The sequence below is a fragment of the Aspergillus fischeri genome, genomic scaffold (assembly GCF_000149645.3).
Source record: "Aspergillus fischeri NRRL 181 1099437636266 genomic scaffold, whole genome shotgun sequence".
Taxonomy (NCBI): domain Eukaryota; kingdom Fungi; phylum Ascomycota; class Eurotiomycetes; order Eurotiales; family Aspergillaceae; genus Aspergillus; species Aspergillus fischeri.
The window spans coordinates 680796-697750 of NW_001509760.1; the positions used below are offsets into that span (position 1 = coordinate 680796).

A 16955-nucleotide genomic window follows, 5' to 3' on the forward strand; every position below is an offset into this window, starting at 1 on the left:
AGACTGTGGGCTAGACGCTGTAGGGCAGCAATGCCTCACCGACAGCGAGGGCTGCGTATATAGTCCCGAGTCCCGCCGGGTTCTCCCATCTCCACTGCTCGTCAACAAGTTTCTGTTTGAAAGATTGTTAATAGAAGAAAAACAATGTCCTTCCACCAATCCTGCGAAGACATCCACATCCGCCAGGAGGACGGCTACACCATCCTCCTGGCTAAGGTCCGCGATAGCCACGGCCAGTTTATTCCGCGGAAGATCAGACTTGATGATCATATTGGCAATACTGATGGTATATATCCCCCTTTTTCATAGTTGTGTTTGTGTTTAAACGGGAGGGCTAATAGTATAGGATGGTTCATCTGGGGCGGCACCAACTTCACCCGAACGGCGAGGAATATCTCCCTAGAACATACCGCGTATGGACCTAAACTGTGTGCTGAGCTTCAGATGAGAGATGGGGGTTGGTCGAGGGGGCTGCAGGGGATTATGCTTTCGGAGAAGATTGCCAATAATGATGGGCATTTGAAGTTTTTGGTGAGTCGTTCCTCTTGCAACTCGGTTGGATCAGGTGGATACTCATGTCGAAATAGGGTCCTTGATTGATTGGCATGGGAATGAGGAATGGACATAGTGTTAATGAAATGAGATCGACGCAGAAAATTTGACTGTATTTCCAGTCGCAATAAGCGTTAGCGCTGCGTAGTTGGACAGCTCGTCTTTAGCAATCCAGACATCTCATGTAGTGGTACTGCAGTCCGGGTAACACTTCACTGTTACATCCCACAGCGACAGTATGGTATAGACTCGAGTAGAGCAATTGACAAGTAGTGACACAACCTGAATCAGGTGCTAATGACCGCAGCCGCAGGATAACCTCACCGGTAGCGCCCTGTGCCACCATCTATACTCACTTGTCACCTTCCAATGAGCGCGAACAGGATCAATTGCTGATGTCAACCATGGAACCCTCGACAAAAACGTGTCTGGAGCCCTGTCCAGAGCCCGGACGACCATTGGATGGTAGTAGAAATATTGCGTAACCATGTGTTCAACACGATGTCATCTTGCAATGAATAGAGGCAGCGACGCCTCTGGAGATGATGCATATATAACCTCAGCTCCGCTTGTCGGCAGTTTCAAAGATACCCCAGTCACGAAATGGCACTCCACAAAACCTGCGAACACCTTCAGATTATTCGGAGGATTGACACCACTGATCTCGTGGCTGATGCCCGTAATAGCTCCGGACGGCGGATCCCCAACAAGATCCGACTTGATGATCATATCGGTGCAAAAGACGGTATTTTCTTCTTCCCCGTGTCCTTGCTGAACCCGAAGACTTCGGTTCTAACAGCTGACATCAGGACGGCTGGTGTGGGGAGGACAGAACTTCACTCACTCTGCGGGACAGGTTTTCCTAGAACAGACCGAGCATGGGGCCATTATGTGTGCCGAGATGAACAAAGACGGGGGGTCGGCAAATCGTCAGGAGCTCAATCTTTCGGATAAGATTGTCAACTTTGATGGTCAACTGAGAGTCGTCTGATTTTTCTGCAGAGGCTGTTGGATCAAGTAGATAGCATCCTTCGAATAGGACATTGGGAATGTGAATGGACATACAGAGTAGAATGTAATGGAATGGATGTCACCACCATAAACCAGAGACTGTTATGTTGAGGAACCAGTAGCCTGAATGCCTGATAGATTCCTGAAATATCCGGCGGCCATGAGGCAAGCGTCAATCTGATCTGTCAGATCGGATGATGTAGCAGCACAAGCCTGCAGCCTGGCTTGTCCAGTCGGCATTGGTCCATCACCTGCTGTGCAACCAGAGGCTTCGAGCTGCTTCCGGGCCCTCATAATGATATTCCGCGAGGTTCGATGATCTTGCTCTTCACCCAGCATCATGACAGAATCACGTACCTCGATGCCAAACAACGCAGTCCTTGACTCCTGAAAACCTTGACTGATTCGAAGATTCGAAAAGGTGGGACATGGCGTCCAGAGAAGTCTATCTGGCCAATCATCCTTACCGTGGGCGTTACGAACCGGATCAGGAACCTGCTTGGCTTCTTGGTATCGGCTGTGATGTCTGCCGTGCTCGGCACACAGGGGTCAAATTCGAAACTAGCAGCCCGCCTGGAAGCCGATGGTAGTGTCATACTCGCCTTGTCCGTCTGAAGGTGGACGGACAATTGACTTTGTGGACTGGAGTCATTACAACAGGGGTGTTTGAAGCTATATTAAATCCCTCGCTTGGGTTCACCAACATCTATCTATCAGAGGACAGGCCATTGGCACTTGGAGGGGTCGTTCTTTCTAACGATTGATGACAAGCTAGGGTCGGCAAACTAACGGTGATTTAACGGGCGAGTCGACCGCAAACAGGCCGACCCGAGACCTTGGACTTTTCACCTGCAGTCTTGGAGCGGGCGAAGGATTATGCGGATAGCGGAGTTTGCGGGGACAAGACAACAGGCAGAGTTCAACCATTGATTATTTAGCCAAGCAACTAAGGCCTTGGTCGTATGATTGGAAGATTGGAGAACAGTTACCAACGCAATTCCCTTGGCTTTTCTGTTGGTAATGCTTTTGTAATAAAATATGTCCAACTCTAGTGACAAAAAGGCATCTACTCCGTAGAACCGTAGTCTAAGAGAGGCCGCTTAATCTTCGGCAAGGCCTGCAAACCTGCGTCCATAGTTCTCTTCCCCACGTACATTTGTGGGAGTCCCACTTATTATTCCCCGTACTTGAATCGTAAGCGAACTCGTCCGATGCAAAATCCGAGTGTCGGGATGTATGCAGTTGCTAACTCGAAATGCTCACCGGGAGCTGGTGAACCTGGGGAGGGTGTCTGGGGATCCCCGCATGGAGAGACCATGAACAGTGCACTGCTATCTCTGGAGTCATGGACTTGGACTCGGACTCGAGAAAAGTGGGAAGTGGAACTTGACAGAAAATGATGATGAATCGAGTGGAAGTGAGAACCGAAGACCAAGCGACGGCAACCAAGCTTCCTTGGACAGAAAAAATTGGCGCATTGGTTGAGACAGCAACAGACGAGTGGAAAAGCTTCGTTTGTTCCTGTCGGTCATACCGTGGTTTGCACGTGGTAACAAACTCTGTTTTCCTTACACTACCTTAACCTACCTCCTGTCACTTCTAAGATTCACTTCTGATGAGGTGTGCTATCATTTGTTCTATCTTCCTGCTTATTGTCCAATCTATGCTCTGGATTCCCTCATCTGCTGTTGATTTCTGACTCGAACTCTGACTTAAGTGTAAGATCAAGTATTTGTATTTTCCTACCTAGGTAATTCGTTGTTTATTAGGTTTCAGACGATGAAACATTGTTACAACGTTACAGCCCATGGCCCACCAACAGTCTTGGCATGCCAGCCTGTCAACCTGCACTACAGCAATCAGCAGCCACTTTCATTCTTGTTGCTCACTCACTCTCTGACAGGCAGCTTCCTCGCATCGACTGTCAAGTCCGGAGTCAGTGGCAATGCTCTGAATCAAAAGTAAATCTAGCGAGATTGGTTCTCGGCCGCAAATCACGGGTCGGCATCAAGTGATCATAGACTCGTAGACTCGGCCAGATCCGAAAGATAATTCATCCGCGGCTCGTTCCATCCAGTGAGACACTTGCATAATAATAACCATAATCATGAGAGAGGAAAACACGCAGCCAATTTCAGCGCGGCCCGCTCTTCCCTTCACATATTGATGTCCGACCATACGTCCGCGTGCAACGGTAATTTACAGTTGAGGTGGCGCTCGACATGTCCGTGTCCTGCATGTTGTAACTTGTCAAGCAATCTATCGTGGCTAATAAGATTAAGGAGAGCCGGGTTCCAGGGTTACATTGTGAGGATTTAGGCTTTACCGACCCAGGAATGACCTCGACAATTGGCGGATGACAAGGTCGTCTGTTTTTCAACAAACCAACTCTGGGTAGCCTTCAATTCGAACTTGATATAAATTGACCGGTCGCAACAGTATCCAACATTCCGTCTCCTTATACATCCATCGAAGCCGGCGCGAACATTGATGGTATGCTTCGTACAGAGTAACCTAGGGAGTAGAAACAGAATTGGTAAGGTATGATACTGTATGGTATTGACTAGCAAACTTTGACAGACTTTGGTTTCTTCGGACCATGTGGAGCGGCCACTCCACTTTCCTGCACGTGGTAGGCTGGTTTTTCCGGCCCCTGCCAGAACAGCCAATGAGAGTGTATGACACGGAAATTAGGCCTGAGAAGGAACCGTCGCCGGGGTTAGTGTCTCTGGAAGCGCGTAGCCAGTTCCCTTACTGGCTACAGCTTCGAGACTGTGCCAGAACTAGTCAGCCCGACAACACGGCCGGCCGAGACCCGAGCATCTGTTTGGCCAGAACGTCCGGGGTTGGCCGCGCCACAAATCCATTACCAATGAGAAATCCCAGGATAGAGGTCTAAGCAAGATACTTGGCCCTAGATGGTTTAGTTTCTACGAGCACAGGCCGGATTTTGGTGGTCAGCTCGAGCATTCGATCCGGGGTTTTGCCTGTGAATGTCTGTACAGTACCATGCCCATGCGCCACTCTACCACTCTACCACTCTGTGTTTCCCATTCCAGAGTTGTACAGCGTCGCAGTCCGAGGTCCCTCATTTCACTCAGGTTACTGGATCCTGCGATCTCAGACAGACTGCTCGCTGCAATGATTGGTCCATCATCTGTTCTGACTCATGTTTCGCTCACTTTTAGTGCATCCCAATCCAGTATGGCGGTCTTTTTTGTTTTCTCCATGTCTCCAGCTTTGTCCCCAATTCCCCAGATGAGACAAGACTAAGCGATCCAAGTGTGATGGCAACTAGAACCGCATTACAAAAAAGAAAAAAAAAGAAAAAAAAAAAAAAAAAAAAAAAAAAAAAAAAAAAAAACGCGCTAGAGCCGATGGCAACCTGCATCCCCCGTGGTCAATTCCCCGGACCGGCATGGGGCCGACTGATTGAGGGAAAGAGAAAAGTGAGAGAAAGAGCGAGTGCGGCATCTCCAGGTTTCTCCTCTTCCAGGTCCAGGTCTATAAAATCTGCCGTTCTTCCCCCCCCCCCCAGGTTGTCCGACCTTCTTGTCACGTAGATCTTCTCCCTTTTCTCTTCTTCCTTCTATCCTTCTCCTTTTGAGCCTCGTGGTGATCAACATCCCTATCCACTCTCATATCTAACCTTCCACGTCTTTACTCTCGGGGTTGATCACTGCCATCGATAATCATGGCGGACGTTGTCGTCGATACCTCGCGCGTCGAGGCGCCTGTGACATGGAAGACCTACCTGATGTGTGCCTTCGCGGCCTTCGGTGGTATCTTCTTCGGTTATGACTCTGGTTACATTTCCGGTGTTATGGCCATGGATTATTTCATCACCGAGTTCGAGGGTCTCGTTAGTAACCCCCGCTCCGCAAAGTTATAGCAAAGGACTTCGTTACTAACAGTTGAACCTCCTACTCTACAGGACAAGGCCACTACTCCGACCGATCTTTTCGTCATTCCTTCCTGGAAGAAGTCTCTGATTACTTCTATTCTGTCTGCTGGTACTTTCTTCGGTGCTCTGATCGCTGGTGACTTGTCCGATTGGTTTGGTCGTCGTACTACCATTGTCAGTGGTTGCGCTATCTTCATTGTCGGTGTCATCCTTCAGACTGCTTCCGCCAGCACTGCTCTGCTCGTGGTCGGTCGTCTGGTTGCCGGTTTTGGTGTCGGTTTCGTTTCCGCCATCATTATCCTGTACATGTCCGAGATTGCGCCCCGCAAGGTCCGCGGTGCCATCGTCTCTGGTTACCAGTTCTGCATCACCATTGGTCTGATGCTGGCTTCCTGCGTCGACTATGCCACCCAGAACCGCGCCGACTCTGGCTCCTACCGCATCCCCATCGGTGTCCAGATCGCCTGGGCTCTCATCCTTGGTACCGGTCTCCTTCTACTGCCCGAGTCTCCTCGTTACTTCGTCAAGAAGGGCGATCTGACCAAGGCCGCTGTGGCTCTTGGCCGTGTCCGTGGCCAGCCCCACGATTCTGAGCTCATCCGCTCCGAATTGGCTGAGATTGTCGCCAACCACGAGTACGAGATGCAGGCCATTCCCCAGAGCGGCTACTTTGGCAGCTGGTTCAACTGCTTCCGTGGAAGTCTCTGGAACCCCAACAGCAACCTCCGTCGTACCATCCTGGGTACTTCTCTGCAGATGATGCAACAGTATGTTTCGCTTCTTGCTTTCGTTGCTGACTGACTTGCGATGCTAACGACCGCGACAGGTGGACTGGTGTCAACTTCGTCTTCTACTTCGGTACCACCTTCTTCAAGAGCTTGGGAACCATCAGCGACCCTTTCCTGATCAGCATGATCACCACCATCGTCAATGTCTGCTCCACTCCCATCTCCTTCTACACCATGGAAAAGCTCGGTCGTCGTACTCTGCTCCTCTGGGGTGCTCTGGGCATGGTTATCTGCCAGTTCATCGTCGCCATTGTCGGAACTGCTGACGGCGGCAACAAGAGTGCCGTCAGCGCGGAAATCTCCTTCATCTGCATTTACATCTTCTTCTTCGCCAGCACCTGGGGTCCTGGTGCCTGGGTCGTCATCGGCGAGATCTTCCCTCTGCCCATCCGTTCCCGTGGTGTTGCTCTGTCCACCGCCTCCAACTGGCTTTGGAACTGCGTAAGTTTCTACTCGACACGGATGCAAAGAATAGCGTGCTGACTACCTTCGTATAGATCATCGCTGTCATCACCCCCTACATGGTCGACACCGACAAGGGTAACCTCAAGGCCAAGGTCTTCTTCATCTGGGGATCTCTCTGCGCCTGTGCCTTTGTCTACACCTACTTCCTCGTCCCCGAGACCAAGGGTCTCACCCTCGAGCAGGTCGACAAGATGATGGAGGAGACCACTCCCCGTACCTCTGCCAAGTGGAAGCCTCACGGCACCTTCGCCGCTGAGATGGGTCTCACTGAGAAGGATATGGCTGAGAAGACTGGCGAGGTTGTCCACCAGGAGGTTTAAACAATCTTGGCGGTGCCAACTCTCCGTCTCTGAGGGCTTCTGAGACTTTCTTGTGATTTTCTTCTTACTTACCAACGTCACGTATACCCATGGTTACGCTTCATGTTACAATAATGCTCAATGTCTACAGAGGAATGAGACTCTAATATCTGTTTTAATGGTGGTATCTTAGGCAAATGTTGAAAAGAAAATGAAAAAGAAATGGGAAACCATTGAATCGAGTTCGACTTCTACATTCATATCTTTTGCTTCTATTTTCATGGAAGAGATCGTCAGAAGCCCATAATGACGTCCAATAGTCTTTCCCACTTGCTATGGTAATCAGTAGGATATACCTCTCTATGCTGCCCTTGGATCGAACCTTTTTCTACAAGATGCGTACTACAACTACCTAGCACGTGCTATGGTAACTGCCCGTCGGGCATCTTTCGAGTACAACTCGGAAACTGCTGTGTGTACATCTGAAGGCCTCTCTACCATGGGAACTTCTCTGCAACTCACTGGGGACTTGGGAAAACGCACCACAGGAATGATGACGATAGTGTGATAGGATGTGCACTTGCCTGACAAATGCTAGTCAGTGAACCATATTGAAGCCTATAACTTCTCAACGGCGCTAAGGAGTATCGACAGGACTTTGCAAGTAGATAACAGCGCAGACAGAAAGCATGCACGAAATTCGTGGGAGCAAAGGATGTAGATGGTGAAGCTATCTATAAGGCATGGGGCTATGCTCAATTGGGCAGCAAGCGAAACGCCCCGTGACCTTCCATGTCCATGACTCTCCCTGTCCAACATCAGTTTTACCCTTTTCATTAGTCAGGCCATCATCAAGGATCTGAAACGTACGGGAATACAAAGTATGAAATGCCGATTGTTGCAAGGAGAGTTATTGATGGTAATCATCATCTTGGCGTTTCAGCGATTAGGAACACGTGCCTTGATCCTATGGCGAAGTCGCGATTGACTCGTCATCCCACTGAATCAGCGATTCCAGTCATATCAACAGCCGTGATCTCGAGTCGTTCAAAAACTCGAGACATCAGACCTCGGACGTGATCAGTCTTGCCAAGAAAGGATGCGTGTCTATCTCCAACAAGCTTGTGCTTTGGTGGAGAATAAGGCAATGATCTGCGTTTAGTCGTACTCACCAGAAAGCCAAGCGACGGAGGTACGTGAATCAAATGGGAGATGCCTGATTGCTTGATAATTGAGGAAAGCTAGATGGAAGATTCACGAAATACACCGCCTCTCGATACCGAGGTTAGTGGGTTACGACCCACAGACATCCCAAACCTGAATACAGTCAAGCCTCGCGATGCGCCAGCGGAGTTGAGTGTCTGAAATTTCCGGCTTGTGCAACTCGCACTGCGCTTGGCTTGCTGGCCAAGACTTCTATTTGCTTCAGCGTGCAGATGTTAGATTGACTTGCTTCTGCGTACTTCTGAAGTCTTGGACGGCGAAAGCGGGGCGACGTCGTCAGCCAGCGATGATCTCTGGTTCTGGCCCTGGATTTCGGATCATCCGTTCCGGATAGGGTATGGAACTTTTTGATGCCCAGGGAGTCCTGCGAGAGGCAGTATGCATAATTGGGAATGGTGCGGGAAGCCACCCCCGTAGAGGGTCTATAGTCCCTCTTCCGCCCTGTCGCTGATCAATGTGTCTTATCTGATTCGACGGAGTTGATCAACTCCGTCTACAAGGGTTGCGTCAGCATCAATATCGACGCAATATCGACTTGCGTACAGGGTGAACTCCTCATGTTGACGGTCAGAAAGATTGTCGACGGTTGAGTTTGCGTACATACTTCAAAGATGAAAAGGTATAAAGCTGGCACCTGCGCTGGTTGACAATGCGCTTCTATCATCACCATCGCTCTGCCTCTCTTTGCATCGCTTCACTGCCTCTACCATGGTCCAACTCGCTTCTACCCTTGTCGCTGCCGTGGCCGGCCTCGCCAGCGTCTCCTTGGCGCATCCTGGCCACAATGTCAAAGCCGAGGCTGCGGAGCGTGCGGCTTTCCTGAAGCGTTCCAATATCGCTCGCGGTTGGGGAGGATGCGCCGCGAAGCTCAAGGCCCGTGGCCTTGAGAGTCGCAGCATTGCTCGTCGTGAGCATGCAGTCGAGATGCTTCGCCGCAGCAAGGGCTTGGAGACTCGTATGCAATCTTCCTAATCCCTGTGTGAAGTCAGCATTGACTCAATATCTCCTAGGTGCTCCTTTCCTCAAGGCTCGCGACCTTAGTGCTCTCAACACTTCCCACGAATCCTCCTTGGATGTGGACTTGTCCACTGACCCCTCGGTCCTGTTCTCCTCCAACGCAACCTGTGTCCTGGCATCCGACGTTACTCAGGGACCTTACTGTATGGTTATTGTTCTATGATATCATTGGCTATCTACTGACGACCTGCAGATGTAAGCGGCGAATTGATCCGCAGCGACATCACCGAGGACCAGGCGGGTGTCCCTCTCTACGTGGACGTCCAGATGGTTGACAGCTCCACCTGCGAGCCTGTCACCGGTGTCTATCTGGACTTCTGGCACTGCAATGCTACTGTAAGTCTCCCTTGCATAGGCGCAAATGGATGCAACTAACAAACCAGGGTGTCTACTCCGGCGTTGTCGCCAGTGGAAACGGCAACTCCAACGACGACAGCAACCTCGACGCTACCTTCCTCCGTGGCCTCCAGAAGACTGACGACGAGGGTGTCGCCCAGTTCCATACCATCTTTCCAGGCCACTACACCGGACGCGCCACCCATATTCACGGTATGCTCATTCATCTAATGATATTATGATGCTAGGCTAACTGTTCGTGCCCAGTCCTAACCCACTCTCTCAACGAAACAACCGTCAACGCCAACAACACCCTCGAAGCCCTCTACACCGCGCACTCCGCTCATGTCGGCCAGATTTTCTTCGACCAGGACCTCATCTCCACCGTCGAAGAGATCTCGCCCTACTCTACCAACACCCAGGAGCTCACCACCAACGACGAGGACAGCATCCTCGCCGAGGAGGCCGACACCATCGATCCCTTTGTCGAGTACGTTTTTCTGGGTGACTCTGTCTCCGACGGTATCTTCGCTTGGATCTCCCTTGCCATGGACTCCTCCGAGAGCAGCTCTGTGACTCCTGCTGCTTACTATACTGAGGATGGCGGTGTCGAGAACGGCAGCTCCGGTGGCGGCGCCGGTGGTCCCGGGGGCTCCGGCTCTGGTGGCCCTGGCGGTGCTCCTCCTAGCTAGGTGGTGAGCTAGCTTGGTTTAGGCTCCTGGTATCGAGCGATCTGTTATTGTTTTATCTACCAACTGTATAGTCATTTTACGTGCATGGGGAGGAAAGTCAAGCCAGATAGTTATGTCATCACTCGTTAGGCGTAACAGGCAGATACATCCAATTGTACTTATTACATTCTACATTCGCACTTGATCATCATCAACTGTACATGCGTGTGCTTCTGGCATTGGTATTGTCATACATACATAGTGTATACCTCTTTGGTTGGTAGGGGCTTCCTTCTACCGCTTACCATCATAACTGAATCCAGCATGGCCTTTCTGCACCGCGTCTAACTAACCTGGTCTCTGGAAGGCTCACCGGGTGTGATTGGTCATTTCGACTGTTGGTACAGGAGATATTCTACCGGGTCCCTCGGACTCCGCGTTTATTAGTGCTGACAATATCACAGCCAACCCACCCTTGCACCCTGGAATGACCAACGATCATGGCACTAGGCAACTCTGAGCAGTCGTCACGACTCGGGAAAATGTGCACTTCTATTGGATGATTCATCAGAGCGACAGGCAGATATCTCAGCAAGTTATTGCGTGTACGCACTCGGGACCCGCGGCCTCCGATCTCAACGTCAGTGGAGGATATCAATAACACGACTTCCTCACAGCATTTTCATCTAGATTCCTGTGCGCGTCATGCCGGACATGGAGAAGAATCAAGAGCTGAAGCCAGATGGGGCCGAAGAGGCGCCAAAACCCTCTGGCTTCAAGAGCTACATGCGCATATTCAACTACGCCGACAGAACGAGCTGGATTTTGTACGCCATCGCCATAGCCGCCGCCATCGCAGCTGGCTCGGCCCTTCCGTTGATGGATCTGATCTTTGGCAAGTTCGTGACGACATTTAACAACTTTGCCCTGGGCGCGGTCGGTCCGGACGATTATATGAGGGAGGTGTCGAAATTTGCGTCAGTCATCTGCACATCCAAGCGTTGACACTGGCTAACATGACCAGCCTATACTTGGTATATTTGTTTATAGCCAAATTCGTCCTCGTCTACATCCATACTGTGACCGCATCGATCGCGGCCATTCGAGCGACGAAAGCGCTGCGGCTGGACTTTTTGCAAAGTCTCTTGCGCCAGGACATGAGTTACTTTGATTCGAAGAACGCCGGGTCACCATCGGTCAAAGTCACCACAAATGGCAATCTGGTCACCAACGGCATTTCGGAGAAGCTGTCTGTCTTTGTTCAGAGCTGCGCGACTTTTGCAGCGGCGTTTGTAGTCGCCTTTGCCGTGCAGTGGAAGCTCACGCTCATTACCGTCTGCATCGTCCCGACCATCGTCATCGTCACCGGAATCTGCATGGGCATCGACGTGAAGAATGAGGACAAGCTGATGGGGATCTATTCGCGCGCTAGTCTGGTCGCCGAAGAGGTCTTCTCGAGTATCTCGACGGTTCATGCTTTCTGGCTGCAACCGGTGATGGCGAAGCGGTACGAGGATTACCTGGCCGAATTGGAGCGCGTCGGCATGAAGAAATCACCAAATTATGGGGTGTTGTTCTCAACCGAATTCTTCTGCGTTTACGCGGGATATGGTCTTGCCTTTTGGCAGGGTATCCGGATGTACGCTCGTGGCGAGGTCCACGAGCCGGGGGATATCGTAACGTGCGTTTGCTACCTGCTAGATGGATGACCTTACTGATTCTTTGTCAGTGTAATCTTCGCTGTAGTCGTTGCTGCTACAGCTCTGACCCAAGTCGCGCCTCAAATCATCACCATCACAAAAGCAGCCGCTGCTGCGGATGAGCTCTTCCGCGTCATCGACAAGCAGTCTGCCATAGACTCCCTCTCAACCGCAGGGCTGGCGCCTGAGACATGTGTCGGCGAGATCGAAATAAAGGCTCTCGACTTCGCCTACCCCTCTCGCCCAGATACCCAAGTCCTCAACGGCCTGAACCTGAGCGTCCCCGCCGGTAAGACAACCGCCCTGGTCGGTGCCAGTGGTTCGGGAAAGAGTACCATAGTCGGGCTCCTCGAGCGCTGGTATGACCCAGCGGCCGGTACAATCCTACTCGACGGCATCGAAATCCAGAAACTCAACATTGCCTGGCTACGCACGCAGATTCGCCTCGTGCAGCAGGAACCGGTTCTCTTTAGCGGGACGATCTTCGACAACGTCGCTTTCGGCTTGGAAGGGACGTCGTACGCAGAGGCCCCGTACGAGCAGAAGCTTGCTCTTGTGAAAGAAGCTTGCCGGGATGCTTACGCGCATGAGTTCATTGAGAACCTGCCCAGACAGTATGATACCCAGATTGGAGAACGTGCGCGCATGCTGTCAGGAGGCCAGAAGCAACGGATTGCCATTGCTCGGAGCATCATTTCTCGGCCGTCGGTTCTGCTGCTGGATGAAGCCACGTCTGCTCTTGATCCCAAGGCTGAGAAGATTGTCCAGAGCGCGCTGGATAATATCTCTGTCGGCCGGACGACCATCACCATTGCGCACAAACTGTCTACGGTGCAGAAGGCGGATAACATTGCTGTCATGTCCGCTGGGAGAATCATCGAGCAGGGGACGCACCAGGAACTGATTGCCAGAGACGGTGCTTATGCCCGGCTTGTCAGGGCGCAGGACCTGGAGAAGGCAGATGGCAAGGCTCAAGAGCAGGCTGACTCGGACGAGGAAGCTACTGAGAAAAAGGATGATGCAAAGTCTGCCGCGAAGCTGTCGCTGCATCATACTAGGAGTGTGGGTGCGGAATCTCTTTCAGCGGATGAGAAGGCGAAAACAGCTGCCAAGGAGACTATGGGATACAGTCTCATTCGATGTCTGTGGCTTTTGATAAAGGAGCAGCGGCAGCTATGGGGACTATACTCCCTTGTGGCGATTGCGTGTATTCTTGGAGGTCAGTGTGCTCAAAAGCTCTCCCAGACCCTTTTCTAACCCATGGCAGGCGGCACATTCCCAGCACAAGCCGTCATTCTCGCGCGGACATTCCAAGTCTTTCAACTACGCGGCAGTGAGGCTGTTCGTCGGGGAGATTTCTGGGCGCTGATGTTCTTCGTTGTCGCCCTTGCCAACCTCTTCATCTACTTCTGCCTGGGATGGATGGCCAATGTCATCATTCAGGTGAGTATCCCCTGCCGATCTTTTCTGTCTTCGTTAACCTTGCTCATATCATGCTACAGAAAGTCGGCCGGAGGTACCGCCGCGAACTCTTCAGGAACACCATGAAGCAAGAGATTGCGTTCTTCGACTTGGAACACAACGCAACCGGGGCGATTTCATCTCGGCTGTTGATCCACGCCTCGAACCTGAACGAGCTCTTGGGGATCAACTCTGGCTTAATTCTGATCAATATTGTCACGGTCATCTCTGTGTCCGTCTTGGGGATTGCATATGGCTGGAAACTCGGCCTCGTCTGCGTCTTTGGTGCTCTCCCTCCCCTGCTGCTTAGTGGCTACTTCCGCATCCGCCTTGAGTACAAGCTGGAAGAAGACACCTCGGCGCGCTTCGCCAGCAGTGCCGCGATTGCGGCAGAGGCAATCTCGGCCATCCGCACGGTGGCGTCTCTTACGCTAGAGAACAAGATGCTTCAGATCTACCGGGAAAGACTCACCGTGGTCGCAGAGCAATCTGTGAAAGCACTGACTTTTACGATGTTCTGGTACGCACTGACCCAATCCATCAACTTCCTGGCCATGGCCCTAGGCTTCTGGTACGGGGGTAAGCTCATCTCGACGGGTGAGTACACCAACGAGCAGTTCTTCGTGGTCTTCACTGCCGTCGTGGTCGGAGGCGAGAACGCAGCTGCTATCTTCCAGTACACGACCAGCATCACAAAAGCAACAGGCTCGACAAACTACATCTTCTGGCTGCGCCAGCGGGTCCCCGCTATCGACAATAGCTTTTCCGACGAGCCTCCTTCAGACGGATCACAAGACCCTGAACCGGTTACCGTCGACTGCCACGCCCTCGACTTTGCCTATCCTTCTCGCCCGCGCTCCAACGTCATTTCCGGCATCGACGTTACCATCCCACCGGGAAAATTCGTCGCCTTTGTCGGTCCATCCGGCTGCGGCAAGTCCACAATGATCAATCTACTGGCCCGCTTCTACGACCCAACATCCGGCTACATCGCGGTCAACGACCAGCCAATCCACGACATCAGCCCACAAGATCACCGTCGCCGCTTGGCACTCGTCCAGCAAGAGCCAGTCCTGTACCAAGGCAGCATCCGCGAGAACGTCGCCATGGGTCTGGTTGAATCGAAGGAAGCGACAGAAGCACAAATCGAACAAGCCTGCAAAGACGCCAACATATTTGATTTCGTCGTATCGTTGCCTGACGGCTTGAACAGCCAGGTTGGCGCTCGCGGCGCGAAGCTATCTGGTGGGCAGCGCCAGCGTGTCGCTATTGCCCGGGCTCTGATTCGCGATCCGAAGATCCTGCTGCTGGATGAAGCAACCAGTGCGCTGGATACGGAGAGCGAGAGGATTGTGCAGGCGGCGCTGAGCGAGGCTTCTAAGGATGGGAAGAGGAGTACCATTGCGGTTGCGCATCGGTTGAGTACGATCAAGGACGCGGACTGCATCTTTGTGTTCCGGGCTGGGAGGATTGTGGAGGCGGGTAGTCATGCCGAGTTGCTGGAGAAAAGAGGTAGTTACTATGAGATGTGCAAGGGCCAGGCGTTGGATAAGGCTTTGGGTTGATGCAAGTTGTACATTATACCTCTCTACTCTTATAGATGGACAAATGCACTCTACTCTTGAATAGGCTCTGGTACTGTATGGACATCTATGTCCTTGAACTCAACTAGGAATAAGACACACCCTTGTCCCATTCCGCGAACACAGCGTCAAAGCCAGCGATTCTTCCCACGGCCCCGGATCCCGACTCTCCAAGACCCGGAACTCCTGTACCATGCGTATAAGAACATAGCTAACTTCCGTCAACGCATATCGCTGCCCGATGCAGATGCGCGGGCCACCATTAAACGGCAGATAACCCCAGCGCGGCTGCAGTCTTCCGTCCTCCCAGCGCTCAGGACGGAATTCCTCTGCGTCTGGCCCGTAGAAGTCTGGCCGCCGATGCATCGCGTATAGGTTGTAGGATACTATGGTGCCTTTGGGCACGAAGACAGGTGAGAGACCATCACTGCCTCCTCCGAGTGGGAGGACGGTATCTCGTACTGCCTGGCGTTCGTTGCGTGGGACAACAGGGTGTAAACGTAGTGCTAGAACGTTAGCGAGGGGAATACGTTAGCAGAGAGCGATCTTACATTCATTTACACAGCACTGGACATATCTCAGACTGCGGAGCTCTTCATAAGTTGGTGTCCGGCCCTGTAAACAAGCTACTTCTGCACGCAACTTATCCCAAACCACTGGCTTCTTCGCCAGCATGAAGAACAGATTGCCGAGTAGACTAGCAGTGGTATCACGACCGGCTAACAACACGTTCATCAGCTCATCTAGAACGCGACGCTTATCGGATGTCCGCGCCGCCAATTCATGCGAGAAAATACGCTTCTGGCGGCCCGTCTCATCCTGTTTCTTTTCTCTTTTGCCCTCAACTGCATGAAAGGCGTCGTCGACAAACCGCTGGACAAATTCCCTGCAGACGCGATTGCACTCGTCTGCCTTTTGATCGCGATAGAATACGGCCAGCGGGCCTAGCATGCCTCGCGTGATGATAGCCTTCTGGGCATAATGAAACGCCTGCGCAACGCCAAGCTCAGAGTGAGTCTTCTTCAACGTCCCGACTGACTGTCCGAACAGGAACTCAGTCGCTGAATCAATCGTGTACCGGAAGAACAGCTCCTGCAGGTCCACTACCGTCTTCTCATCCCGCGGAAGCAACGCGAAGAGGTCCTGTATCAACTCCTCCAACGCCGTCAAGTCAGCTACTTGGTCGCGAGTAAAGCTAGGCCGGATCAAGGCCCGCGACGAGGCCCAGTGCGCGCCGTCGGTGTCGAAGATGCCCTCGCCTAGTAGTGGTTTGAAGGGTTGAAGCCGATGGCTGAGGCCGTAATCGTTGAATTTCAGGGAGAGGACCGTCTTGATGTTTTCTGGCTCTATGGTTAGGATGGCGCTTTTTTGCAGCTCTTTTACGGTAAAGGTGTTGCCGTAGTTGCGGAAGAGGTTGCAGCTCCTTTCGAGGATTTTGTGTTGCCTCAGCGCGCCGATGGTCTTGGGGATAGTATCGAGGCCTAGGAAGGGATCCTTGCTAAAGGATCGTGCTACTGGTTGGCAACCGTGCTTGCGTGCGAACTGGCGTCGGACGAGGTAACGCTTGATGCAGATGCATGCGATGGTGGCCAGCGCAGCGACTAGCACCAAGACAAGCTTCGGATGGAGACTTGGATACATCTCTACGGACTGGTAGACAAAAACTAGATGAAGAGTGAGGTGGGATGAAAAAGGCGGACGAAGTTCCATCGCACAGGGTACCAGCGATGGATGCCTGGTAAGTTATAACTATGAGCTGATAGTAAGATGACTAAGCGAGGCTGAACCTGCAAGTCATTTTGTTCCAACTTCTAACAGACGCGCCCAGTCACTTTAGAACAGGGTCAGGTTTGGAGCTATACACATTGAAAATACCTACATGTGACCCAGCAGTTCCTGTTGCAATAGGAATGGGTTAGGGACAACCCGCTTCGTCGATGCAGT

At 52.0% G+C, this 16955-nt stretch overlaps 5 protein-coding genes across 5 annotated transcripts, besides 2 other annotated features; 4 read left to right on the forward strand and 1 right to left on the reverse strand.

Moving 5' to 3' along the window:
* Nucleotides 1–1155: 1155 nt before the first annotated feature.
* On the forward strand, nt 1156–1543 carry NFIA_049400 (CVNH domain-containing protein; the record flags this gene model as incomplete). Its single annotated transcript, XM_001257496.1, has 2 exons — nt 1156–1297; nt 1362–1543. 2 exons carry the CDS (start codon nt 1156–1158, stop codon nt 1541–1543), a joined length of 324 nt encoding a protein of 107 aa, XP_001257497.1.
* Nucleotides 1544–4872: 3329 nt separating this feature from the next.
* Nucleotides 4873–4926: a microsatellite.
* Nucleotides 4873–4927: a microsatellite.
* A 330-nt stretch (nt 4928–5257) lies between these two features.
* Nucleotides 5258–7040, forward strand: NFIA_049410 (sugar porter family MFS transporter; the record flags this gene model as incomplete). Its single annotated transcript, XM_001257497.1, has 4 exons — nt 5258–5425; nt 5498–6234; nt 6294–6696; nt 6753–7040. The coding sequence occupies 4 exons, from the start codon at nt 5258–5260 to the stop codon at nt 7038–7040; spliced, it is 1596 nt and encodes a 531-aa protein (XP_001257498.1).
* A 1911-nt stretch (nt 7041–8951) lies between these two features.
* Nucleotides 8952–10288, forward strand: NFIA_049420 (intradiol ring-cleavage dioxygenase; the record flags this gene model as incomplete). Its single annotated transcript, XM_001257498.1, has 5 exons — nt 8952–9198; nt 9254–9403; nt 9454–9596; nt 9644–9809; nt 9864–10288. The coding sequence occupies 5 exons, from the start codon at nt 8952–8954 to the stop codon at nt 10286–10288; spliced, it is 1131 nt and encodes a 376-aa protein (XP_001257499.1).
* Nucleotides 10289–10972: 684 nt separating this feature from the next.
* NFIA_049430 (ABC transporter ATP-binding protein) lies at nt 10973–14993 on the forward strand (the record flags this gene model as incomplete). The annotated part of the gene is made up of 5 exons (XM_001257499.1): nt 10973–11244; nt 11292–11948; nt 11997–13186; nt 13235–13410; nt 13470–14993. 5 exons carry the CDS (start codon nt 10973–10975, stop codon nt 14991–14993), a joined length of 3819 nt encoding a protein of 1272 aa, XP_001257500.1.
* Nucleotides 14994–15092: 99 nt separating this feature from the next.
* On the reverse strand, nt 15093–16652 carry NFIA_049440 (cytochrome P450; the record flags this gene model as incomplete). The annotated part of the gene is made up of 2 exons (XM_001257500.1): nt 15093–15517; nt 15563–16652. The coding sequence occupies 2 exons, from the start codon at nt 16650–16652 to the stop codon at nt 15093–15095; spliced, it is 1515 nt and encodes a 504-aa protein (XP_001257501.1).
* Between the last annotated feature and the right edge of the window lie 303 nt (nt 16653–16955).